Source organism: Ascaphus truei, unplaced genomic scaffold (assembly GCF_040206685.1).
Source record: "Ascaphus truei isolate aAscTru1 unplaced genomic scaffold, aAscTru1.hap1 HAP1_SCAFFOLD_1178, whole genome shotgun sequence".
Taxonomy (NCBI): domain Eukaryota; kingdom Metazoa; phylum Chordata; class Amphibia; order Anura; family Ascaphidae; genus Ascaphus; species Ascaphus truei.
Window position 1 is genome coordinate 21,018 of NW_027454048.1, and position 27,172 is coordinate 48,189.

Consider the following 27,172-nt stretch of genomic DNA (forward strand, 5'->3'; position numbering starts at 1 on the left):
CGCGGGTCACAGAGCGGAAGCGGCGCGGGGCTCAGACAGGAAGCGGCGCGGGGCACAGAGCGGAAGCGGCGCGGGGCACAGAACGGAAGCGGCGCGGGGCTCAGACAGGTAGCGGCGCGGGGCTCAGACAGGAAGCGGCGCGGGTCACAGAGCGGAAGCGGCGCGGGACAGAGTGGAAGCGGCGCGGGGCACAGAGCGGAAGCGGCGCGGGGCACAGAGCGGAAGCGGCGCGGGGCACAGAGCGGAAGCGGCTCGAGGCACACACCGGAAGCGGCGCGGGGCACAGAGCGGAAGCGGCGCGGGACAGAGTGGAAGCGGCGCGGGGCACAGAGCGGAAGCGGCGCGGGGCACAGAGCGGAAGCGGCGCGGGGCACAGAGCGGAAGCGGCTCGAGGCACACACCGGAAGCGGCGCGGGGCACACACCGGAAGCGGCTCGGGGCACACACCGGAAGCGGCTCGGGGCACACACCGGAAGCGGCGCGGGGAACAGACAGGAAGCGGCTCGGGTCACACACCGGAAGCGGCGCGAGGCACAGAGCGGAAGCGGCTCGGGGCACACACCGGAAGCGGCGCGGGGCACACACCGGAAGCGGCTCGGGGCACACACCGGAAGCGGCGCGGGGAACAGACAGGAAGCGGCTCGGGTCACACACCGGAAGCGGCGCGAGGCACAGAGCGTGTGGAAGGTTGGAAGTGTGAGGGGTCAGACTGTGTGTTATACAGCTATATACATACAGGGAGGGGGGAGGAGGCCGGGTCCTGCTCCCGCTGCTTCACCCGGCGGCCACCGCCGCCATTACCCACCGGGAAACCCCGCCCACATTGTGACATCACACGCGGAGTGGAGACCCCGGCAACACACTGTCACTCACACGCTGAGACCCCGCCCACACACTGTCACTCACACGCTGAGACCCCGCCCACACACTGTCACTCACACGCTGAGACCCCGCCCACACACTGTCACTCACACGCTGAGACCCCGCCCACACACTGTCACACACGCTGAGACGCCGCCCACACACTGTTACTTAAACGAGACCCCGCCCACACACTGACACGCATACTGACATCCGACACACAGACCCCGCCCACACACTCCCTGAGACCCCGCCCCCCCTAGTCTCGCGGCATGTCACTGAGCTGAGAAGACCCCGCCCCCACAAGGGACGCAGAACGCTGATTATTGCACAGGGAAAACACGCCCACTCAGTGACAGCTGTCACACAGAAGTGAGAGCTCCACCCCCCGCCAGTGACGCTAGCATCTCCTGGAGAAGGGAAGCTCCGCCCCTTCAGTGTCCTGGGCGAGGACAGCCCCGCCTGGGAAGTGACGTCACAGGTAGGAGGCGGGAAGTGACGTTGGTGCGTCACTCAGCCTGAAAATCCCGCCTCTGTGATGTCACTGCAGAATAAAGGCGGGCTGGGTGACGTCACAGACAGGAGACGGGAAGTGACTAATTGTACTCATTCTAATCATTAATAATCCCTAATAATAATCATTCATTAATAATCCCTAATAATTATAATCATGCATTAATTAACCCTAATAATTATAATCATGCATTAATTAACCCTAATAATTATAATCATGCATTAATTATCCCTAATAATAATCATGCATTAATTAACCCTATTAATAATAGTCATGCATTAATTCTCCCTAATAATAATAATCATGCATTAATTATCCCTAATAATAATCATGCATTAATTAACCCTATTAATAATAGTCATGCATTAATTAACCCTAATAATTATCATGCATTAATTATCCCTAATAATAACCGTGCATTAATTAACCCTATTAATTATAATCATGCATTAATTAACCCTATTAATAATAATCATGCATTAATTAACCCTATTAATAATAATCATGCATTAATTCTCCCTAATAATAATAATCATGCATTAATTATCCCTAATAATAATTGTGCATTAATTAACCCTATTAATTATAATCATGCATTAATTAACCCTAATAATTATTATCATGCATTAATTAACCCTATTAATAATAATCATGCATTAATTCTCCCTAATAATAATAATCATGCATTAATTATCCCTAATAATAATCATGCATTAATTCTCCCTAATAATAATAATCATGCATTAATTATCCCTAATAATAATCATGCATTAATTAACCCTATTAATAATAATCATGCATTAATTCTCCCTAATAATAATAATCATGCATTAATTATCCCTAATAATAATTGTGCATTAATTAACCCTATTAATTATAATCATGCATTAATTAACCCTAATAATTATAATCATGCATTAATTAACCCTATTAATAATAATCATGCATTAATTCTCCCTAATAATAATAATCATGCATTAATTATCCCTAATAATAATCATGCATTAATTAACCCTAATAATTATAATCATGCATTAATTAACCATATTAATAATAATCATGCATTAATTCTCCCTAATAATAATAATCATGCATTAATTATCCCTAATAATAATCATGCATTAATTAACCCTATTAATAATAATCATGCATTAATTCTCCCTAATAATAGTAATCATCCATTAATTATCCCTAATAATAATAATCATGCATTAATTATACCTAGTAATCATGCATCATGAATTAATTCTCCCTAATAATAATAATCATGCATTAATTCTCCCTAATAATTATAATCTTGCATTAATTCTCCTAATGTTAATAATAATCATGCATTAATTATCCCTAATAATAATCATGCATTAATTATCCCTAATAATAATAATCATGCATTAATTAACCCTATTAATAATAATCATGCATTAATTAACCCTATTAATTATAATCATGCATTAATTCTCCCTAATAATAATAATCATCCATTAATTATCCCTAATAATAATAATCATGCATTCATTATCCCTAATAATAATAATCATGCATTAATTCTCCCTAATAATAATCATGCATCATGCATTAATTCTCCCTAATAATTATAATCATGCATTAATTCTCCTAATGTTAATAATAATCATGCATTAACTATCCCTAATAATAATAATAATGAATTATTTCTCCCTAATAATAATCATGAATTAATTCTCCCGAATAATAATAATGAGCATGCATTAATTCTCCCTAAAAATAATAATAATAATAATAATCATGCATTAATTCTCCCTAATAATAATACTAATCATGAATTAATTCTCCCTAATAATAATAATCATGCATTAATTATCCCTAATAATAATAATCATAAAAATAACAATGCATTAATTATCCCTAATAATAATCATCATGCATTAAATTTCATAATGTTAATAATAATCATGCATTCATTCTCCTAATGTTAATAATAATCATGCATTACTTCTTATGTTAATAATAATAATAATCATGCATTAATTCTCCCTAATAATAATAATAATAATAATGCATTAATTCTCCCTAAAAATAATAATAATAATACATTAGTGCTCCTAATGTTAATACAACTACTACTACTATTAATTACAGTTATAATATTCATTACAGTTATACTAATAATATTATTCATTAGTTATAAAAACAATACATTAATTCTCCTAATGTTAATACTTGTACTAATAGTCATTATAGTTATAATAATAATAATATTCATGCTTTAATTCTCCTAATGTTTTAGAATTAGTGTAACTGCAACGATTATAATTACAGTTATTCTAATAATAATAAGTACAATTATACTAATAATATCAGCGTTATACTACTAATAATAGTTACAGTTATACTAATAATATTCATTACAGTTATACTATTACTACTAATAATAATATTCATTACTTATACTAATAATAACAATAATCATTACCATTATACTATCCCCGATAGGGACAGGCAGCCCGGGAAGGATAAGGAAGTGAATCCCTGATAGTGACAGGCAGCCCGGGAAGGATAAGGAAGTGAATCCCCGATAGGGACAGGCAGCCCGGGAAGGATAAGGAAGAGATTCCCCGATAGGGACAGGCAGCCCGGGAAGGATAAGGAAGTGAATCCTCGATAGGGACAGGCAGCCCGGGAAGGATAAGGAAGTGAATCCTCGATAGGGACAGGCAGCCCGGGAAGGATAAGGAAGTGAATCCCCGATAGGGACAGGCAGCCCGGGAAGGATAAGGAAGAGATTCCCCGATAGGGACAGGCAGCCCGGGAAGGATAAGGAAGAGATTCCCCGATAGGGACAGGCAGCCCGGGAAGGATAAGGAAGAGATTCCCCGATAGGGACAGGCAGCCCGGGAAGGATAAGGAAGTGAATCCCCGATAGGGACAGGCAGCCCGGGAAGGATAAGGAAGTGAATCCCCGATAGGGACAGGCAGCCCGGGAAGGATAAGGAAGAGATTCCCCGATAGGGACAGGCAGCCCGGGAAGGATAAGGAAGTGAATCCCCGATAGGGACAGGCAGCCCGGGAAGGATAAGGAAGAGATTCCCCGATAGGGACAGGCAGCCCGGGAAGGATAAGGAAGTGAATCCTCGATAGGGACAGGCAGCCCGGGAAGGATAAGGAAGAGATTCCCCGATAGGGACAGGCAGCCCGGGAAGGATAAGGAAGTGAATCCCCGATAGGGACAGGCAGCCCGGGAAGGATAAGGAAGAGATTCCCCGATAGGGACAGGCAGCCCGGGAAGGATAAGGAAGTGAATCCCCGATAGGGACAGGCAGCCCGGGAAGGATAAGGAAGTGAATCCCCGATAGGGACAGGCAGCCCGGGAAGGATAAGGAAGTGAATCCCCGATAGGGACAGGCAGCCCGGGAAGGATAAGGAAGTGAATCCCCGATAGGGACAGGCAGCCCGGGAAGGATAAGGAAGTGAATCCCCGATAGTGACAGGCAGCCCGGGAAGGATAAGGAAGAGAATCCCCGATAGGGACAGGCAGCCCGGGAAGGATAAGGAAGAGAATCCCCGATAGGGACAGGCAGCCCGGGAAGGATAAGGAAGTGAATCCCCGATAGGGACAGGCAGCCCGGGAAGGATAAGGAAGTGAATCCCCGATAGGGACAGGCAGCCCGGGAAGGATAAGGAAGTGAATCCCCGATAGGGACAGGCAGCCCGGGAAGGATAAGGAAGTGAATCCCCGATAGGGACAGGCAGCCCGGGAAGGATAAGGAAGTGAATCCCCGATAGGGACAGGCAGCCCGGGAAGGATAAGGAAGAGAATCCCCGATAGTGACAGGCAGCCCGGGAAGGATAAGGAAGAGAATCCCCGATAGGGACAGGCAGCCCGGGAAGGATAAGGAAGTGAATCCCCGATAGGGACAGGCAGCCCGGGAAGGATAAGGAAGTGAATCCCCGATAGGGACAGGCAGCCCGGGAAGGATAAGGAAGTGAATCCCCGATAGTGACAGGCAGCCCGGGAAGGATAAGGAAGTGAATCCCCGATAGGGACAGGCAGCCCGGGAAGGATAAGGAAGTGAATTCCCGATAGGGACAGGCAGCCCGGGAAGGATAAGGAAGAGATTCCCCGATAGGGACAGGCAGCCCGGGAAGGATAAGGAAGAGATTCCCCGATAGGGACAGGCAGCCCGGGAAGGATAAGGAAGAGATTCCCCGATAGGGACAGGCAGCCCGGGAAGGATAAGAAAGAGATTCTCCGATAGGGACAGGCAGCCCGGGAAGGATAAGGAAGTGAATCCCCGATAGGGACAGGCAGCCCGGGAAGGATAAGGAAGTGAATCCCCCGATAGGGACAGGCAGCCCGGGAAGGATAAGGAAGAGAATCTCCGATAGGGACAGGCAGCCCGGGAAGGATAAGGAAGTGAATCCCCGATAGGGACAGGCAGCCCGGGAAGGATAAGGAAGTGAATCCCCGATAGGGACAGGCAGCCCGGGAAGGATAAGGAAGTGAATCCCCGATAGGGACAGGCAGCCCGGGAAGGATAAGGAAGTGAATCCCCGATAGGGACAGGCAGCCCGGGAAGGATAAGGAAGTGAATCCCCGATAGGGACAGGCAGCCCGGGAAGGATAAGGAAGTGAATCCCCGATAGTGACAGGCAGCCCGGGAAGGATAAGGAAGAGAATCCCCGATAGTGACAGGCAGCCCGGGAAGGATAAGGAAGAGAATCCCCGATAGTGACAGGCAGCCCGGGAAGGATAAGGAAGAGAATCCCCGATAGGGACAGGCAGCCCGGGAAGGATAAGGAAGAGAATCCCCGATAGGGACAGGCAGCCCGGGAAGGATAAGGAAGTGAATCCCCGATAGGGACAGGCAGCCCGGGAGGGATAAGGAAGTGAATCCCCGATAGGGACAGGCAGCCCGGGAAGGATAAGGAAGTGAATCCCCGATAGGGACAGGCAGCCCGGGAAGGATAAGGAAGTGAATCCCCGATAGGGACAGGCAGCCCGGGAAGGATAAGGAAGTGAATCCCCGATAGGGACAGGCAGCCCGGGAAGGATAAGGAAGTGAATCCCCGATAGGGACAGGCAGCCCGGGAAGGATAAGGAAGAGATTCCCCGATAGGGACAGGCAGCCCGGGAAGGATAAGGAAGAGATTCCCCGATAGGGACAGGCAGCCCGGGAAGGATAAGGAAGAGATTCCCCGATAGGGACAGGCAGCCCGGGAAGGATAAGGAAGAGATTTCCCGATAGGGACAGGCAGCCCGGGAAGGATAAGGAAGTGAATCCCCGATAGGGACAGGCAGCCCGGGAAGGATAAGGAAGTGAATCCCCGATAGTGACAGGCAGCCCGGGAAGGATAAGGAAGTGAATCCCCGATAGGGACAGGCAGCCCGGGAAGGATAAGGAAGAGAATCCCCGATAGGGACAGGCAGCCCGGGAAGGATAAGGAAGTGAATCCCCGATAGGGACAGGCAGCCCGGGAAGGATAAGGAAGTGAATCCCCGATAGGGACAGGCAGCCCGGGAAGGATAAGGAAGTGAATCCCCGATAGGGACAGGCAGCCCGGGAAGGATAAGGAAGTGAATCCCCGATAGGGACAGGCAGCCCGGGAAGGATAAGGAAGTGAATCCCCGATAGGGACAGGCAGCCCGGGAAGGATAAGGAAGTGAATCCCCGATAGGGACAGGCAGCCCGGGAAGGATAAGGAAGAGAATCCCCGATAGGGACAGGCAGCCCGGGAAGGATAAGAAAGAGATTCTCCGATAGGGACAGGCAGCCCGGGAAGGATAAGGAAGTGAATCCCCGATAGTGACAGGCAGCCCGGGAAGGATAAGGAAGAGAATCTCCGATAGGGACAGGCAGCCAGGGAAGGATAAGGAAGAGAATCCCCGATAGGGACAGGCAGCCCGGGAAGGATAAGGAAGTGAATCCCCGATAGGGACAGGCAGCCCGGGAAGGATAAGGAAGTGAATCCCCGATAGGGACAGGCAGCCCGGGAAGGATAAGGAAGTGAATCCCCGATAGGGACAGGCAGCCCGGGAAGGATAAGGAAGTGAATCCCCGATAGGGACAGGCAGCCGGGAAGGATAAGGAAGAGAATCCCCGATAGTGACAGGCAGCCCGGGAAGGATAAGGAAGAGAATCCCCGATAGGGACAGGCAGCCCGGGAAGGATAAGGAAGAGAATCCCCGATAGGGACAGGCAGCCCGGGAAGGATAAGGAAGAGAATCCCCGATAGGGACAGGCAGCCCGGGAAGGATAAGGAAGAGAATCCCCGATAGGGACAGGCAGCCCGGGAAGGATAAGGAAGAGAATCCCCGAAAAGGACAGGCAGCCCGGGAAGGATAAGGAAGAGAATCCCCGATAGGGACAGGCAGCCCGGGAAGGATAAGGAAGTGAATCCCCGATAGGGACAGGCAGCCCGGGAAGGATAAGGAAGTGAATCCCCGATAGGGACAGGCAGCCCGGGAAGGATAAGGAAGTGAATCCCCGATAGGGACAGGCAGCCCGGGAAGGATAAGGAAGTGAATCCCCGATAGGGACAGGCAGCCCGGGAAGGATAAGGAAGTGAATCCCCGATAGTGACAGGCAGCCCGGGAAGGATAAGGAAGTGAATCCCCGATAGTGACAGGCAGCCCGGGAAGGATAAGGAAGTGAATCCCCGATAGTGACAGGCAGCCCGGGAAGGATAAGGAAGAGAATCCCCGATAGTGACAGGCAGCCCGGGAAGGATAAGGAAGAGAATCCCCGATAGGGACAGGCAGCCCGGGAAGGATAAGGAAGAGAATCCCCGATAGGGACAGGCAGGCCGGGAAGGATAAGGAAGAGAATCCCCGATAGGGATAGGCAGCCCGGGAAGGATAAGGAAGAGAATCCCCGATAGGGACAGGCAGCCCGGGAAGGATAAGGAAGTGAATCCCCGATAGGGACAGGCAGCCCGGGAAGGATAAGGAAGTGAATCCCCGATAGGGACAGGCAGCCCGGGAAGGATAAGGAAGTGAATCCCCGATAGTGACTGGCAGCCCGGGAAGGATAAGGAAGAGAATCCCCGATAGGGACTGGCAGCCCGGGAAGGATAAGGAAGAGAATCCCCGATAGGGACTGGCAGCCCGGGAAGGATAAGGAAGAGAATCCCCGATAGGGACAGGCAGCCCGGGAAGGATAAGGAAGTGAATCCCCGATAGGGACTGGCAGCCCGGGAAGGATAAGGAAGTGAATCCCCGATAGGGACTGGCAGCCCGGGAAGGATAAGGAAGTGAATCCCCGATAGGGACTGGCAGCCCGGGAAGGATAAGGAAGTGAATCCCCGATAGGGACTGGCAGCCCGGGAAGGATAAGGAAGTGAATCCCCGATAGGGACAGGCAGCCCGGGAAGGATAAGGAAGTGAATCCCCGATAGGGACAGGCAGCCCGGGAAGGATAAGGAAGAGATTCCCCGATAGGGACAGGCAGCCCGGGAAGGATAAGGAAGAGATTCCCCGATAGGGACAGGCAGCCCGGGAAGGATAAGGAAGAGATTCCCCGATAGTGACAGGCAGCCCGGGAAGGATAAGGAAGAGATTTCCCGATAGGGACAGGCAGCCCGGGAAGGATAAGGAAGAGAATCCCCGATAGTGACAGGCAGCCCGGGAAGGATAAGGAAGTGAATCCCCGATAGTGACAGGCAGCCCGGGAAGGATAAGGAAGTGAATCCCCGATAGTGACAGGCAGCCCGGGAAGGATAAGGAAGTGAATCCCCGATAGGGACAGGCAGCCCGGGAAGGATAAGGAAGTGAATCCCCGATAGGGACAGGCAGCCCGGGAAGGATAAGGAAGAGAATCCCCGATAGGGACAGGCAGCCCGGGAAGGATAAGGAAGAGAATCCCCGATAGGGACAGGCAGCCCGGGAAGGATAAGGAAGAGAATCCCCGATAGGGACAGGCAGCCCGGGAAGGATAAGGAAGTGAATCCCCGATAGGGACTGGCAGCCCGGGAAGGATAAGGAAGTGAATCCCCGATAGGGACTGGCAGCCCGGGAAGGATAAGGAAGTGAATCCCCGATAGGGACAGGCAGCCCGGGAAGGATAAGGAAGTGAATCCCCGATAGGGACAGGCAGCCCGGGAAGGATAAGGAAGTGAATCCCCGATAGGGACTGGCAGCCCGGGAAGGATAAGGAAGTGAATCCCCGATAGGGACTGGCAGCCCGGGAAGGATAAGGAAGTGAATCCCCGATAGGGACAGGCAGCCCGGGAAGGATAAGGAAGAGAATCCCCGATAGGGACAGGCAGCCGGGAAGGATAAGGAAGAGAATCCCCGATAGTGACAGGCAGCCGGGAAGGATAAGGAAGAGAATCCCCGATAGTGACAGGCAGCCCGGGAAGGATAAGGAAGAGAATCCCCGATAGGGACAGGCAGCCCGGGAAGGATAAGGAAGAGAATCCCCGATAAGGACAGGCAGCCCGGGAAGGATAAGGAAGAGAATCCCCGATAGGGACAGGCAGCCCGGGAAGGATAAGGAAGAGAATCCCCGATAGGGACAGGCAGCCCGGGAAGGATAAGGAAGTGAATCCCCGATAGGGACTGGCAGCCCGGGAAGGATAAGGAAGTGAATCCCCGATAGGGACTGGCAGCCCGGGAAGGATAAGGAAGTGAATCCCCGATAGGGACTGGCAGCCCGGGAAGGATAAGGAAGTGAATCCCCGATAGGGACAGGCAGCCCGGGAAGGATAAGGAAGTGAATCCCCGATAGGGACAGGCAGCCCGGGAAGGATAAGGAAGTGAATCCCCGATAGGGACAGGCAGCCCGGGAAGGATAAGGAAGTGAATCCCCGATAGGGACTGGCAGCCCGGGAAGGATAAGGAAGAGAATCCCCGATAGGGACTGGCAGCCCGGGAAGGATAAGGAAGAGAATCCCCGATAGGGACAGGCAGCCCGGGAAGGATAAGGAAGAGAATCCCCGATAGGGACAGGCAGCCCGGGAAGGATAAGGAAGAGATTCCCCGATAGGGACAGGCAGCCCGGGAAGGATAAGGAAGAGATTCCCCGATAGGGACAGGCAGCCCGGGAAGGATAAGGAAGTGAATCCCCGATAGGGACAGGCAGCCCGGGAAGGATAAGGAAGTGAATCCCCGATAGGGACAGGCAGCCCGGGAAGGATAAGGAAGTGAATCCCCGATAGGGACAGGCAGCCCGGGAAGGATAAGGAAGTGAATCCCCGATAGGGACTGGCAGCCCGGGAAGGATAAGGAAGAGATTCCCCGACAGGGACAGGCAGCCCGGGAAGGATAAGGAAGAGAATCCCCGACAGGGACTGGCAGCCCGGGAAGGATAAGGAAGAGAATCCCCGACAGGGACTGGCAGCCCGGGAAGGATAAGGTAGAGAATCCCCGACAGGGACAGGCAGCCCGGGAAGGATAAGGAAGAGAATCCCCGACAGGGACAGGCAGCCCGGGAAGGATAAGGAAGAGAATCCCCGACAGTGACAGGCAGCCCGGGAAGGATAAGGAAGTGAATCCCCGATAGTGACAGGCAGCCCGGGAAGGATAAGGAAGTGAATCCCCGATAGGGACAGGCAGCCCGGGAAGGATAAGGAAGTGAATCCCCGATAGGGACAGGCAGCCCGGGAAGGATAAGGAAGTGAATCCCCGATAGTGACAGGCAGCCCGGGAAGGATAAGGAAGTGAATCCCCGATAGGGACAGGCAGCCCGGGAAGGATAAGGAAGTGAATCCCCGATAGGGACAGGCAGCCCGGGAAGGATAAGGAAGTGAATCCCCGATAGGGACAGGCAGCCCGGGAAGGATAAGGAAGAGAATCCCCGATAGGGACAGGCAGCCCGGGAAGGATAAGGAAGAGAATCCCCGATAGGGACAGGCAGCCCGGGAAGGATAAGGAAGAGAATCCCCGATAGGGACAGGCAGCCCGGGAAGGATAAGGAAGAGAATCCCCGATAGGGACAGGCAACCCGGGAAGGATAAGGAAGAGAATCCCCGATAGTGACAGGCAACCCGGGAAGGATAAGGAAGTGAATCCCCGATAGGGACAGGCAGCCCGGGAAGGATAAGGAAGTGAATCCCCGATAGTGACAGGCAGCCCGGGAAGGATAAGGAAGTGAATCCCCGATAGGGACAGGCAACCCGGGAAGGATAAGGAAGAGATTCCCCGATAGTGACAGGCAGCCCAGGAAGGATAAGGAAGTGAATCCCCGATAGGGACAGGCAGCCCGGGAAGGATAAGGAAAAGATATATGGGGTAATAGGGGGAGTTATAGGGAGGGGTTATATGGGGTAATAGGATGAGTTATAGGGAGCAGTTATATGGGGTAATAGGAAGAGTTATAGGGACCAGTTATATGGGGTAATAGGAGGAGTTATAGGGAGCGGTTATATGGGGTAATAGGATGAGTTATAGGGAGGGGGTATATGGGGTAATAGGAGGAGTTTAGGGAGGGGGTATATGGGGTAATAGGAGGAGTTATAGGGAGGGGTTATTTGGGGTAATAGGAGGAGTTATAGGGAGCGGTTATATGGGTAATAGGAGGAGTTATAGGGAGGGGTTATATGGGGTAATAGGAGGAGTTATAGAGAGCGGTTATATGGGGTAATAGGAGGAGTTATAGGGAGGGGTATATGGGGTAATAGGAGGAGTTATAGGGAGGGGGTATATGGGGTAATAGGAGGAGTTATAGGGAGGGGTTATTTGGGGTAATAGGAGGAGTTATAGGGAGGGTTATATGGGGTAATAGGAGGAGTTATAGGGACAGGTTATATGGGTAATAGGAGGAGTTATAGGGAGGGGTTATATGGGGTAATAGGAGGAGTTATAGGGAGGGGTTATATGGGGTAATAGGAGGAGTTATAGGGAGCGGTTATATGGGTAATAGGAGGAGTTATAGGGAGGGGTTATATGGGGTAATAGGAGGAGTTATAGGGAGGGGTTATATGGGGTAATAGGAGGAGTTATAGGGAGGGGGTATATGGGGTAATAGGAGGAGTTATAGGGAGGGGTTATATGGGGTAATAGGAGGAGTTATAGGGAGGGGTTATATGGGGTAATAGGAGGAGTTATAGGGAGGGGTTATATGGGGTAATAGGAGGAGTTATAGGGAGGGGTTATATGGGGTAATAGGAGGAGTTATAGGGAGGGGGTATATGGGGTAATAGGAGGAGTTATAGGGAGGGGTTATATGGGGTAATAGGAGGAGTTATAGGGAGGGGGTATATGGGGTAATAGGAGGAGTTATAGGGAGGGGTTATATGGGGTAATAGGAGGAGTTATAGGGAGGGGTTATATGGGGTAATAGGAGGAGTTATAGGGAGGGGGTATATGGGGTAATAGGAGGAGTTATAGGGAGGGGTTATATGAAGTTGTGTTACTTTTCGTTAGGACCGGGAGGTTTTGGCAGAGATGGAAGGAGAGAGCAGCGAGGGGGAAATTCCTTTTGCTAAGTAAGTTGAAACTTTGATCCAACTACATCAAAAACAAAATAATTAACAAAATGAGGAAAAAAGTCATATCCGCACATGGGAATATAAAGGTCAATGTCAGCACGTCACATTCTTCATTAATACATAAATGTGACATCATCAGGACTGCAACCCCAAATCACCAGATATTAACATGAACTCTATGAGCTTGTCCCTCCCCCCGCAGGGTGACACAGTGACACAGACAGAAGGGAGCTATGAGTCTGTCCCTCCCCCCGCAGGGTGACACAGTGACACAGACAGAAGGGAGCTATGAGTCTGTCCCTCCCCCCGCAGGGTGACACAGTGACACAGACAGAAGGGAGCTATGAGTCTGTCCCTCCCCCCGCAGGGTGACACAGTGACACAGACAGAAGGGAGCTATGAGTCTGTCCCTCCCCCCGCAGGGTGACATAGTGACACAGACAGAAGGGAGCTATGAGTCTGTCCCTCCCCCCGCAGGGTGACACAGTGACACAGACAGAAGGGAGCTATGAGACTGTCCCTCCCCCCCGCAGGGTGACACAGTGACACAGACAGAAGGGAGCTATAAGTCTGTCCCTCCCCCCGCAGGGTGACACAGACAGAAGGGAGCTATGAGCCTGTCCCTCTCCCCGCAGGGTGACACAGTGACACAGACAGAAGGGAGCTATGAGACTGTCCCTCTCCCCGCAGGGTGACACAGTGACACAGACAGAAGGGAGCTATGAGACTGTCCCTCCCCCTGCAGGGTGACACAGTGACACAGACAGAAGGGAGCTATGAGACTGTCCCTCCCCCCGCAGGGTGACAGTGACACAGACAGAAGGGAGCTATGAGTCTGTCCCTCCCCCCGCAGGGTGACACAGTGACACAGACAGAAGGGAGCTATGAGGCTGTCCCTCCCCCCGCAGGGTGACACAGTGACACAGACAGAAGGGAGCTATGAGCCTGTCCCTCCCCCCGCAGGGTGACACAGTGACACAGACAGAAGGGAGCTATGAGACTGTCCCTCCCCCCGCAGGGTGACACAGTGACACAGACAGAAGGGAGCTATGAGCCTGTCCCTCCCCCCGCAGGGTGACACAGTGACACAGACAGAAGGGAGCTATGAGCCTGTCCCTCCCGCCGCAGGGTGACACAGTGACACAGACAGAAGGGAGCTATGAGCCTGTCCCTCCCCCCGCAGGGTGACACAGTGACACAGACAGAAGGGAGCTATGAGACTGTCCCCCCCCCCGCAGGGTGACACAGTGACACAGACAGAAGGGAGCTATGAGTCTGTCCCTCCCCCCGCAGGGTGACACAGTGACACAGGCAGAAGGGAGCTATGACTCTGTCCCTCCCCCCGCAGGGTGACACAGTGACACAGACAGAAGGGAGCTATGAGCCTGTCCCTCCCCCCGCAGAGTGACACAGACAGAAGGGAGCTATGAGACTGTCCCTCCCCCCGCAGGGTGACACAGTGACACAGACAGAAGGGAGCTATGAGCCTGTCCCTCCCCCCGCAGGGTGACACAGTGACACAGACAGAAGGGAGCTATGTGTCTGTCCCTCCCCCCGCAGGGTGACACAGTGACACAGACAGAAGGGAGCTATGAGCCTGTCCCTCCCCCCGCAGAGTGACACAGACAGAAGGGAGCTATGAGTCTGTCCCTCCCCCCGCAGGGTGACACAGTGACACAGGCAGAAGGGAGCTATGAGTCTGTCCCTCCCCCCGCAGGGTGACACAGTGACACAGACAGAAGGGAGCTATGAGCCTGTCCCACCCCCCGCAGAGTGACACAGACAGAAGGGAGCTATGAGACTGTCCCTCCCCCCGCAGGGTGACACAGTGACACAGACAGAAGGGAGCTATGAGCCTGTCCCTCCCCCCGCAGGGTGACACAGTGACACAGACAGAAGGGAGCTATGTGTCTGTCCCTCCCCCCGCAGGGTGACACAGTGACACAGACAGAAGGGAGCTATGAGCCTGTCCCTCCCCCCGCAGAGTGACACAGACAGAAGGGAGCTATGAGCCTGTCCCTCCCCCCGCAGGGTGACACAGTGACACAGACAGAAGGGAGCTATGAGCCTGTCCCTCCCCCCGCAGGGTGACACAGTGACACAGACAGAAGGGAGTTATGAGTATGTCCCTTGTCACACTTCTCCAGACGATCTAGGACAGTACACAGGTATCAGTCGGAACCAGTTCTTTCTGACTCAACTCATGAAGAGCGATACGGGCAGCAATTCTGGGAACGGCTGAGTAGACGGCAAAGGTCATTGTCCCCTCTGCTATTTATCAGTGTCCCCTCTCCTTCTCTCCGTCACTGTCCCCTCTCCTCCCTCTCTCTGTCACTGTCCCCTCTCCTCCTTCTCTCCGTCACTGTCCCCTCTCCTCCTTCTCTCCGTCACTGTCCCCTCTCCTCCCTCTCTCCGTCACTGTCCCTTCTCCTCTCTCTCCACGGTCCCTTCTCCTCCCTCTCCACTGTCCCCTCTCCTCCCTGTCACTGTTCCCCCTTCTCTGTCACTGCCCTCTCCTCCTTCTCTTCGTAACTGTCCCTCTCTCCATCACTGCCCTCTCCGCCATCTCTCCGTCACTGACCCTTCTCCTCCCTGTCACTTTTACCCCTTCTCTCTGTGACCGTCCTCCTTCTCTCTGTGACCGTCCTCCTCTCTGTCATTGTCTGCTCTCCTCATTCTCTCTGTCACTGTCCCCTCTCCTCCTTCTCCCTGTCCCCTCTCCTCACTGTCACTGTCCCCTCTCCTCCTCCTCTCTGTCACTGCCCCCTCTCTTTCTCTCTGTCACTGTCCCCTCTCCTCCTTCTCTCTGTCATTGTCTGCTCTCCTCATTCTCTCTGTCACTGTCCCCTCTCCTCCTTCTCTCTGTCATTGTCTGCTCTCCTCATTCTCTCTGTCACTGTCCCCTCTCCTCACTGTCACTGTCCCCTCTCCTCCTCCTCTCTGTCACTGCCCCCTTTCCTCCTTCTCCCTGTCCCCTCTCCTCCTTCTCTCTGTCACTGTCCCCTCTCCTCCTTCTCTCTGTCGCTGTCCCCTCTCCTACTTCTCACTGTCGCTGTCCCCTCTCCTCCTTCTCTCTGTCACTGTCCCCTCTCCTCCTCCTCTCTGTCACTGTCCCCTCTCCTCCTTCTCTCTGTCACTGTCCCCTCTCCTCCTCCTCTCTGTCACTGTCCCCTCTCCTCCTTCTCTCTGTCACTGTCCCCTCACCTCCTTCCCCCTGTCACTGTCCCCTCTCCTCCTTCTCTCTGTCACTGTCCCCTCTCCTCCTTCCCCCTGTCACTGTCCCCTCTCCTCCTCTCTGTCCCCTCCCCTCCTTCTCTGTCACTGTCCCCTCTCCTCCTTCTCTCTGTCACTGTCCCCTCGCCTCCTTCCCCCTTGTCACTGTCCCCTCTCCTCCTTCCCCCTTGTCACTGTCCCCTCTCCTCCTTCCCCCTGTCACTGTCCCCTCTCCTCCTTCTCTGTCACTGTCCCCTCTCCTCCTTCTCTCTGTCCCCTCCCCTCCTCCTCTCTGTCACTGTCCCCTCTCCTCCTTCTCTCTGTCACTGTCCCCTCCCCTCCTCTCTGTCGCTGTCCCCTCCCCTCCCTCTCTCTGTTACTGTCCCCTCTCCTCCTTCCCCCTGTCACTGTCCCCTCTCCTCCTTCTCTCTGTCACTATCCCCTCTCCTCCTTCTCTCTGTCACTGTCCCCTCTCCTCCTCTCTGTCACTGTCCCCTCTCCTCCTTCCCCCTGTCACTGTCCCCTCTCCTCCTCTCTGTCACTGTCCCCTCTCCTCCTCCTCTCCGTCACTGTCCCCTCCCCTCCGTCCCCCTGTCACTGTCCCCTCCTTCCCCCTGTCACTGTCCCCTCTCCTCCTCTCTGTCACTGTCCCCTCTCCTCCTTCCCCCTGTCACTGTCCCCTCTCCTCCTTCTCTCTGTCACTGTCCCCTCCCCTCCTTCTCTCTGTCGCTGTCCCCTCTCCTCCTTCTCTCTGTCGCTTTCCCCTCCCCTCCTTCTCTCTGTCACTGTCCCCTCTCCTCCTCTCTGTCATTGTCCCCTCTCCTCCTTCCCCATGTCACTGTCCCCTCTCCTCCTTCTCTCTGTCACTGTCCCCTCCCCTCCTTCTCTCTGTCACTGTCACTGTCCCCTCTCCTCCTTCCCCGTTGTCACTGTCCCCTCTCCTCCTTCCCCCTTGTCACTGTCCCCTCTCCTCCTTCCCCCTGTCACTGTCCCCTCTCCTCCTTCTCTCTGTCACTGTCCCCTCTCCTCCTTCTCTCTGTCACTGTCCCCTCTCCTCCTTCTCTCTGTCACTGTCCCCTCTCCTCCTTCTCTCTGTCACTGTCCCCTCTCCTTCTCTCTCTCACTGTCCCCTCTCCTCCTTCTCTCTCTCACTGTCCCCTCTCCTCCTTCTCTCTCTCACTGTACCCTCTCCTTCTCTCTGTCACTGTCCCCTCTCCTCCTTCTCTCTGTCACTGTCCCCTCTCCTCCTTCCCCCTTGTCACTGTCCCCTCTCCTCCTTCCCCCTGTCACTGTCCCCTCTCCTCCTTCTCTCTGTCACTGTCCCCTCCCCTCCTTCTCTCTGTCACTGTCCCCTCTCCTCCTTCCCCCTTGTCACTGTCCCCTCTCCTCCTCTCTGTCGCTGTCCCCTCCCCTCCTTCTCTCTGTCACTGTCCCCTCGCTTACTTCTCTCTGTCACTGTCCCCTCTCCTCTCTGTCACTGTCCCCTCCCCTCCGTCCCCCTGTCACTGTCCCCTCCCCTCCTTCTCTCTGTCTCCCTATCAGGGATTCACTTCCTTATCCTTCCCGGGCTGCCTGTCCCTATCGGGGATTCACTTCCTTATCCTTCCCGGGCTGCCTGTCCCTATCGGGGATTCACTTCCTTATCCTTCCCGGGCTGCCTGTCCCTATCGGGGATTCACTTCCTTATCCTTCCCGGGCTGCCTGTCCCTATAGGGGATTCAGTTCCTTATCCTTCCCGGGCTGCCTGTCACTATCGGGGATTCACTTCCTTATCCTTCCCGGGCTGCCTGTCCCTATCGGGGAATCTCTTCCTTATCCTTCCCGGGCTGCCAGTCCCTATCGGGGAATCTCTTCCTTATCCTTCCCGGGCTGCCTGTCACTATCGGGGATTCACTTCCTTATCCTTCCCGGGCTGCCTGTCCCTATCGGGGATTCTCTTCCTTATCCTTCCCGGGCTGCCTGTCACTATCGGGGATTCTCTTCCTTATCCTTCCCGGGCTGCCTGTCCCTATCGGCGATTCTCTTCCTTATCCTTCCCGGGCTGCCTGTCCCTATCGGGGATTCTCTTCCTTATCCTTCCCGGGCTGCCTGTCCCTATCTGGGATTCACTTCCTTATCCTTCCCGGGCTGCCTGTCCCTATCGGGGATTCACTTCCTTATCCTTCCCGGGCTGCCTGTCCCTATCGGGGATTCTCTTCCTTATCCTTCCCGGGCTGCCTGTCCCTATCGGGGATTCACTTCCTTATCCTTCCCGGGCTGCCTGCCCCTATCGGGGATTCACTTCCTTATCCTTCCCGGGCTGCATGTCACTATCGGGGATTCACTTCCTTATCCTTCCCGGGCTGCCTGTCACTATCGGGGATTCACTTCCTTATCCTTCCCGGGCTGCCTGTCCCTATCGGGGATTCACTTCCTTTTCCTTCCCGGGCTGCCTGTCCCTATCGGGGATTCTCTTCCTTATCCTTCCCGGGCTGCCTGTCCCTATCGGGGATTCACTTCCTTATCCTTCCCGGGCTGCCTGTCACTATCGGGGATTCTCTTCCTTATCCTTCCCGGGCTGCCAGTCCCTATCGGGGATTCACTTCCTTATCCTTCCCGGGCTGCCTGTCCCTATCGGGGATTCACTTCCTTATCCTTCCCGGGCTGCCTGTCCCTATCGGGGATTCACTTCCTTATCCTTCCCGGGCTGCCTGTCCCTATCGGGGATTCACTTCCTTATCCCTCCCGGGCTGCCTGTCCCTATCGGGGATTCACTTCCTTATCCTTCCCGGGCTGCTTGTCCCTGTCGGGGGATTCACTTCCTTATCCTTCCCGGGCTGCCAGTCCCTATCGGGGAATCACTTCCTTATCCTTCACGGGCTGCCTGTCCCTATCGGGGATTCACTTCCTTATCCTTCCCGGGCTGCCTGTCCCTATCGGGGATTCACTTCCTTATCCTTCCCGGGCTGCTTGTCCCTGTCGGGGGATTCACTTCCTTATCCTTCCCGAGCTGCCTGTCCCTATCGGGGATTCACTTCCTTATCCTTCCCGGGCTGCCTGTCACTATCGGGGATTCACTTCCTTATCCTTCCCGGGCTGCCTGTCCCTATCGGGGATTCTCTTCCTTATCCTTCCCGGGCTGCCTGTCCCTATCGGGGATTCACTTCCTTATCCTTCCCGGGCTGCCTGTCCCTATCGGGGATTCACTTCCTTATCCTTCCCGGGCTGCCTGTCCCTATCGGGGATTCTCTTCCTTATCCTTCCCGGGCTGCCTGTCACTATCGGGGATTCTCTTCCTTATCCTTCCCGGGTTGCCTGTCCCTATCGGGGATTCACTTCCTTATCCTTCCCGGGCTGCCTGTCCCTATCGGGGATTCTCTTCCTTATCCTTCCCGGGCTGCCTGTCCCTATCGGGGATTCACTTCCTTATCCTTCCCGGGCTGCCTGTCCCTATCGGGGATTCACTTCCTTATCCTTCCCGGGCTGCCTGTCCCTATCGGGGATTCACTTCCTTATCCTTCCCGGGCTGCCTGTCCCTATCGGGGATTCACTTCCTTATCCTTCCCGGGCTGCCTGTCCCTATCGGGGATTCTCTTCCTTATCCTTCCCGGGCTGCCTGTCACTATCGGGGATTCACTTCCTTATCCTTCCCGGGCTGCCTGTCCCTATCGGGGAATCTCTTCCTTATCCTTCCCGGGCTGCCTGTCCCTATCGGGGAATCTCTTCCTTATCCTTCCCGGGCTGCCTGTCCCTATCGGGGATTCACTTCCTTATCCTTCCCGGGCTGCCTGTCCCTATCGGGGATTCACTTCCTTATCCTTCCCGGGCTGCCTGTCCCTATCGGGGATTCACTTCCTTATCCCTCCCGGGCTGCCTGTCCCTATCGGGGATTCACTTCCTTATCCCTCCCGGGCTGCCTGTCCCTATCGGGGATTCACTTCCTTATCCTTCCCGGGCTGCCTGTCCCTATCGGGGAATCTCTTCCTTATCCTTCCCGGGCTGCCTGTCACTATCGGGGATTCTCTTCCTTATCCTTCCCGGGCTGCCTGTCCCTATCGGGGATTCACTTCCTTATCCTTCCCGGGCTGCCTGTCACTATCGGGGATTCTCTTCCTTATCCTTCCCGGGCTGCCTGTCACTATCGGGGATTCACTTCCTTATCCTTCCCGGGCTGCCTGTCCCTATCGGGGAATCTCTTCCTTATCCTTCCCGGGCTGCCTGTCCCTATCGGGGAATCTCTTCCTTATCCTTCCCGGGCTGCCTGTCCCTATCGGGGATTCACTTCCTTATCCTTTCCGGGCTGCCTGTCCCTATCGGGGATTCTCTTCCTTATCCTTCCCGGGCTGCCTGTCCCTATCGGGGATTCTCTTCCTTATCCTTCCCGGGCTGCCTGTCACTATCGGGGATTCTCTTCCTTATCCTTCCCGGGCTGCCTGTCCCTATCGGGGATTCACTTCCTTATCCTTCCCGGGCTGCCCTCCCCTCTCCTCCTTCCCCCTTGTCACTGTCCCCTCTCCTCCTTCCCCCTGTCACTGTCCCCTCTCCTCCTTCTCTCTGTCACTGTCCCCTCTCCTCCTCCTCTCTGCCACTGTACCCTCTCCTTCTCTCTGTCACTGTCCCCTCTCCTCCTTCTCTCTGTCACTGTCCCCTCTCCTCCTTCTCTCTGTCACTGTCCCCTCTCCTCCTTCCCCCTTGTCACTGTCCCCTCTCCTCCTTCCCCCTGTCACTGTCCCCTCTCCTCCTTCTCTCTGTCACTGTCCCCTCCCCTCCTTTTCTCTGTCACTGTCCCCTCTCCTCCTCCTCTCTGTCACTGTCCCCTCACCTCCTTCTCTCTGTCACTGTCCCCTCTCCTCCTTCCCCCTTGTCACTGTCCCCTCTCCTCCTTCTCTCTGTCGCTGTCCCCTCCCCTCCTTCTCTCTGTCACTGTCCCCTCGCTTACTTCTCTCTGTCACTGTCCCCTTTCCTCCTTCTCTCTGTCACTGTCCCCTCCCCTCCGTCCCCCTGTCACTGTCCCCTCCCCTCCTCTCTGTCACTGTCCCCTCTCCTTCTCTCTGTCACTGTCCCCTCTCCTCCTTCCCCCTGTCACTGTCCCCTCTCCTCCTTCTCTCTGTCACTGTCCCTTCTCCTCCGTCCCCCTGTCACTCTGATAACTGAATAATTCCTATATGATTTTCAGCTCCTGCTCTATGGGGACTGAAGGTCCAGGCCTGGTATGTTATATCAGCGCACAACAGGATAGTTCTAATAATAGGGGGGGGGGCGGAGTAAAGGAGATTTCTAATAGGGGGAGAGAGTAAAGGGGATTTCTAATAGGGGGAGAGAGTAAAGGGGATTTCTAATAGGGAGAGAGAGTAAAGGGGATTTCTAATAGGGGGAGAGAGTAAAGGAGATTTCTAATAGGGGGAGAGAGTAAAGGGGATTTCTAATAGGGGGAGAGAGTAAAGGGGATTTCTAATAGGGGGAGAGAGTAAAGGGGATTTCTAATAGGGAGAGAGAGTAAAGGGGATTTCTAATAGGGGAGAGAGTAAAGGGGATTTCTAATAGGGGGAGAGAGTAAAGGGGATTTCCAATAGGGAGAGAGAGTAAAGGGGATTTCTAATAGGGAGAGAGAGTAAAGGGGATTTCTAATAGGGGAGAGAGAGTAAAGGGGATTTCTAATAGGGAGAGAGAGTAAAGGGGATTTCTAATAGGGAGAGAGTAAAGGGGATTTCTAATAGGGGGAGAGTAAAGGGGATTTCTAATAGGGGGGAGACTAAAAGGGGATTTCTAATAGGGAGAGAGAGTAAAGGGGATTTCTAATAGGGAGAGAGTAAATGGGATTTCTAATAAGGGGAGAGTAAAGGGGATTTCGAATAGGGGATTTCTAACACGCCCTTCTCCCTGCCTCACAAGATGTCTAGTTACCCGGTAGCTAGGCAGGACGTAGCATGGGGCAGTTTACCTGCCCCCGGGCAAGAGAAGCTGCCCTCCCCTGCTGAGCTGTGTGGGGGAAAGAAGAAGAGACAGAGAATGAATGAGAGAAGAGACATGGTTATGTATTACCATCTCCAGGATCTCAGGAAAAAGCAAAGCAGCATAGACCAGTGAGATACATCATCTATATATCAGTTACATCATCTATATATCAGTTACATCATCTATATATCAGTTACATCATCTATATATCAGTTACATCATCTATATATCAGTTACATCATCTATATATCAGTTACATAGTTACACAGTAGTTACATAGTTACATAGTAGATGAGGTTGAAAAAAGACGTACGTCCATCAAGTACAACCTATGCTAAATTTAGACGACAGATACTTTACCCTATATCTGTACTTGCTGATTGATCCAGAGGAAGGCAAACAAAAACCCCAGTGTCATCATCCAATGATATCTCATAAGGGGAAAAATAAATCCCTTCCTGACTCCTAGAATCGGATTAATCCCGGGATCAGCGTCCTTCCCATGTATACTTATTTGGTATATCCCTGTATACCTTTCCCATCTAAAAAGATGTCCAACCTTTTTTTGAACAAATCTATTGTATCTGCCATCACAGTCTCCATGGGTAGTGAATCCCACTCTGTACTGCCCCCGCTGTACCTCCCCATACCCCACGCCCACCTTATTTACCCCAGGTTGAAGTCATTGAAGTGGGGCGGATGTGAGACCAGCGAGTCGGAGATCAGGGCAGAGATAACCGGAGCTGCGGACGCCAGCGCGCAAATCCCAGAGGTCTTCCGCTCCCCTGTAAGGATGGCGGCCTCCGAGAGGGGCGTCAAACCCGGCGACTTCCTCAGCAGCTCTCCCCAGCAGCGCAGGGCCGGGGTAAGAGACCGTGCCACAGCAGCGCAGGGCCGGGGTAAGAGACCGTGCCACTGATACCGTGCCACAGCAGCGCAGGGCCGGGGTAAGAGACAGTGCCACTGATACCGTGCCACAGCAGCGCAGGGCCGGGGTAAGAGACCGTGCCACTGATACCGTGCCACAGCAGCGCAGGGCCGGGGTAAGAGACCGTGCCACTGATACCGTGCCACAGCAGCGCAGGGCCGGGGTAAGACACCGTGCCACTGATACCGTGCCACAGCAGCGCAGGGCCGGGGTAAGACACCGTGCCACTGATACCGTGCCACAGCAGCGCAGGGCCGGGGTAAGAGACAGTGCCACTGATACCGTGCCACAGCAGCACAGGGCCGGGGTAAGAGACCGTGCCACTGATACCGTGCCACAGCAGCGCAGGGCCGGGGTAAGAGACCGTGCCACTGATACCGTGCCACAGCAGCGCAGGGCCGGGGTAAGAGACCGTGCCACTGATACTGTGCCACAGCAGCACAGGGCCGGGGTAAGAGACCGTGCCACTGATACCGTGCCACAGCAGCGCAGGGCCGGGGTAAGAGACCGTGCCACTGATACTGTGCCACAGCAGCACAGGGCCGGGGTAAGAGACCGTGCCACTGATACCGTGCCACAGCAGCGCAGGGCCGGGGTAAGAGACAGTGCCACTGATACCGTGCCACAGCAGCACAGGGCCGGGGTAAGAGACCGTGCCACTGATACCGTGCCACAGCAGCGCAGGGCCGGGGTAAGAGACCGTGCCACTGATACCGTGCCACAGCAGCACAGGGCCGGGGTAAGAGACCGTGCCACTGATACCGTGCCACAGCAGTGCAGGGCCGGGGTAAGAGACCGTGCCACTGATACCGTGCCACAGCAGCGCAGGGCCGGGGTAAGAGACCGTGCCACTGATACTGTCCCACAGCAGCGCAGGGCCGGGGTAAGAGACCGTGCCACTGATACCGTGCCACAGCAGCGCAGGGCCGGGGTAAGAGACCGTGCCACTGATACCGTGCCACAGCAGCGCAGGGCCAGGGTAAGACAGTGCCACTGATACTGTGCCACAGCAGTGCAGGGCCGGGGTAAGAGACAGTGCCACTGATACCGTGCCACAGCAGCGCAGGGCCGGGGTAAGAGACCGTGCCACTGATACCGTGCCACAGCAGCGCAGGGCCGGGGTAAGAGACCGTGCCACTGATACCGTGCCACAGCAGCGCAGGGCCGGGGTAAGAGACCGTGCCACTGATACCGTGCCACAGCAGCGCAGGGCCGGGGTAAGACAGTGCCACTGATATTGTGCCACAGCAGCGCAGGGCCGGGGTAAGACACCGTGCCACTGATACTGTGCCACAGCAGCGCAGGGCCGGGGTAAGAGACCGTGCCACTGATACCGTGCCACAGCAGGGCCGGGGTAAGAGACCGTGCCACTGACACCGTGCCACAGCAGCGCAGGGCCGGGGTAAGAGACCGTGCCACTGATACCGTGCCACAGCAGCGCAGGGCCGGGGTAAGAGACCGTGCCACTGATACCGTGCCACAGCTGCACAGGGCCGGGGTAAGACACCGTGCCACTGATACCGTGCCACAGCAGCGCAGGGCCGGGGTAAGAGACCGTGCCACTGATACCGTGCCACAGCAGTGCAGGGCCGGGGTAAGAGAGCGTGCCACTGATACCGTGCCACAGCAGTGCAGGGCCGGGGTAAGAGACCGTGCCACTGATACCGTGCCACAGCAGCGCAGGGCCGGGGTAAGAGACCGTGCCACTGATACCGTGCCACAGCAGCGCAGGGCCGGGGTAAGAGACCGTGCCACTGATACCGTGCCACAGCAGCGCAGGGCCGGGGTAAGAGACCGTGCCACTGATACGTGTCACAGCAGCACAGGGTCGGGGTAAGAGACCGTGCCACTGATACCGTGCCACAGCTGCGCAGGGCCGGGGTAAGAGACCGTGCCACTGATACCGTGCCACAGCAGCGCAGGGCCGGGGTAAGAGACCGTGCCACTGATACCGTGCCACAGCAGCGCAGGGCCGGGGTAAGACACCGTGCCACTGATACCGTGCCACAGCAGCGCAGGGCCGGGGTAAGAGACCGTGCCACTGATACCGTGCCACAGCAGCGCAGGGCCGGGGTAAGAGACCGTGCCACTGATACCGTGCCACAGCAGCACAGGGCCGGGGTAAGAGACCGTGCCACTGATACCGTGCCACAGCAGCGCAGGGCCGGGGTAAGAGACCGTGCCACTGATACCGTGCCACAGCAGCACAGGGCCGGGGTAAGAGACCGTGCCACTGATACCGTGCCACAGCAGCGCAGGGCCGGGGTAAGAGACCGTGCCACTGATACCGTGCCACAGCAGCGCAGGGCCGGGGTAAGAGACCGTGCCACTGATACCGTGCCACAGCAGCGCAGGGCCGGGGTAAGAGACAGTGCCACTGATACCGTGCCACAGCAGCACAGGGCCGGGGTAAGAGACCGTGCCACTGATACCGTGCCACAGCAGCGCAGGGCCGGGGTAAGAGACCGTGCCACTGATACCGTGCCACAGCAGCACAGGGCCGGGGTAAGAGACCGTGCCACTGATACCGTGCCACAGCAGTGCAGGGCCGGGGTAAGAGACCGTGCCACTGATACCGTGCCACAGCAGCGCAGGGCCGGGGTAAGAGACCGTGCCACTGATACTGTCCCATAGCAGCGCAGGGCCGGGGTAAGAGACCGTGCCACTGATACCGTGCCACAGCAGCGCAGGGCCGGGGTAAGAGACCGTGCCACTGATACCGTGCCACAGCAGCGCAGGGCCGGGGTAAGACAGTGCCACTGATACTGTGCCACAGCAGTGCAGGGCCGGGGTAAGAGACAGTGCCACTGATACCGTGCCACAGCAGCGCAGGGCCGGGGTAAGAGACCGTGCCACTGATACCGTGCCACAGCAGCGCAGGGCCGGGGTAAGAGACCGTGCCACTGATACCGTGCCACAGCAGCGCAGGGCCGGGGTAAGAGACCGTGCCACTGATACCGTGCCACAGCAGCGCAGGGCCGGGGTAAGACAGTGCCACTGATATTGTGCCACAGCAGCGCAGGGCCGGGGTAAGACACCGTGCCACTGATACTGTGCCACAGCAGCGCAGGGCCGGGGTAAGAGACCGTGCCACTGATACCGTGCCACAGCAGGGCCGGGGTAAGAGACCGTGCCACTGACACCGTGCCACAGCAGCGCAGGGCCGGGGTAAGAGACCGTGCCACTGATACCGTGCCACAGCAGCGCAGGGCCGGGGTAAGAGACCGTGCCACTGATACCGTGCCACAGCTGCACAGGGCCGGGGTAAGACACCGTGCCACTGATACCGTGCCACAGCAGCGCAGGGCCGGGGTAAGAGACCGTGCCACTGATACCGTGCCACAGCAGTGCAGGGCCGGGGTAAGAGAGCGTGCCACTGATACCGTGCCACAGCAGTGCAGGGCCGGGGTAAGAGACCGTGCCACTGATACCGTGCCACAGCAGCGCAGGGCCGGGGTAAGAGACCGTGCCACTGATACCGTGCCACAGCAGCGCAGGGCCCGGGTAAGAGACCGTGCCACTGATACCGTGCCACAGCAGCGCAGGGCCGGGGTAAGAGACCGTGCCACTGATACGTGTCACAGCAGCACAGGGTCGGGGTAAGAGACCGTGCCACTGATACCGTGCCACAGCTGCGCAGGGCCGGGGTAAGAGACCGTGCCACTGATACCGTGCCACAGCAGCGCAGGGCCGGGGTAAGACACCGTGCCACTGATACCGTGCCACAGCAGCGCAGGGCCGGGGTAAGAGACCGTGCCACTGATACCGTGCCACAGCAGCGCAGGGCCGGGGTAAGACACCGTGCCACTGATACCGTGCCACAGCAGCGCAGGGCCGGGGTAAGAGACCGTGCCACTGATACCGTGCCACAGCAGCACAGGGCCGGGGTAAGAGACCGTGCCACTGATACCGTGCCACAGCAGCGCAGGGCCGGGGTAAGAGACCGTGCCACTGATACCGTGCCACAGCAGCGCAGGGCCGGGGTAAGAGACCGTGCCACTGATACCGTGCCACAGCAGCACAGGGCCGGGGTAAGAGACCGTGCCACTGATACCGTGCCACAGCAGCGCAGGGCCGGGGTAAGAGACCGTGCCACTGATACCGTGCCACAGCAGCACAGGGCCGGGGTAAGAGACCGTGCCACTGATACCGTGCCACAGCAGCACAGGGCCGGGGTAAGAGACCGTGCCACTGATACCGTGCCACAGCAGCGCAGGGCCGGGGTAAGAGACAGTGCCACTGATACCGTGCCACAGCAGCGCAGGGCCGGGGTAAGAGACCGTGCCACTGATACCGTGCCACAGCAGCGCAGGGCC

General features: G+C 55.2%; 1 protein-coding gene across 1 annotated transcript in view; it reads left to right on the top strand.

Annotated features, from left to right (window-relative positions):
• Positions 1-355: 355 nt before the first annotated feature.
• Positions 356-27,172, top strand: part of LOC142475345 (uncharacterized) — a 34,105-nt gene continuing 7,288 nt past the window's right edge. The window contains exons 1-6 of the mRNA XM_075581263.1: positions 356-687; positions 12,717-12,778; positions 14,929-15,036; positions 21,150-21,183; positions 21,866-22,056; positions 22,604-22,827. Of these exons, the coding sequence (XP_075437378.1) occupies positions 12,738-12,778; positions 14,929-15,036; positions 21,150-21,183; positions 21,866-22,056; positions 22,604-22,827 (598 nt within the window). The 5' untranslated portion in view covers positions 356-687; positions 12,717-12,737. The remainder of the gene's footprint in view (positions 688-12,716; positions 12,779-14,928; positions 15,037-21,149; positions 21,184-21,865; positions 22,057-22,603; positions 22,828-27,172) is intronic.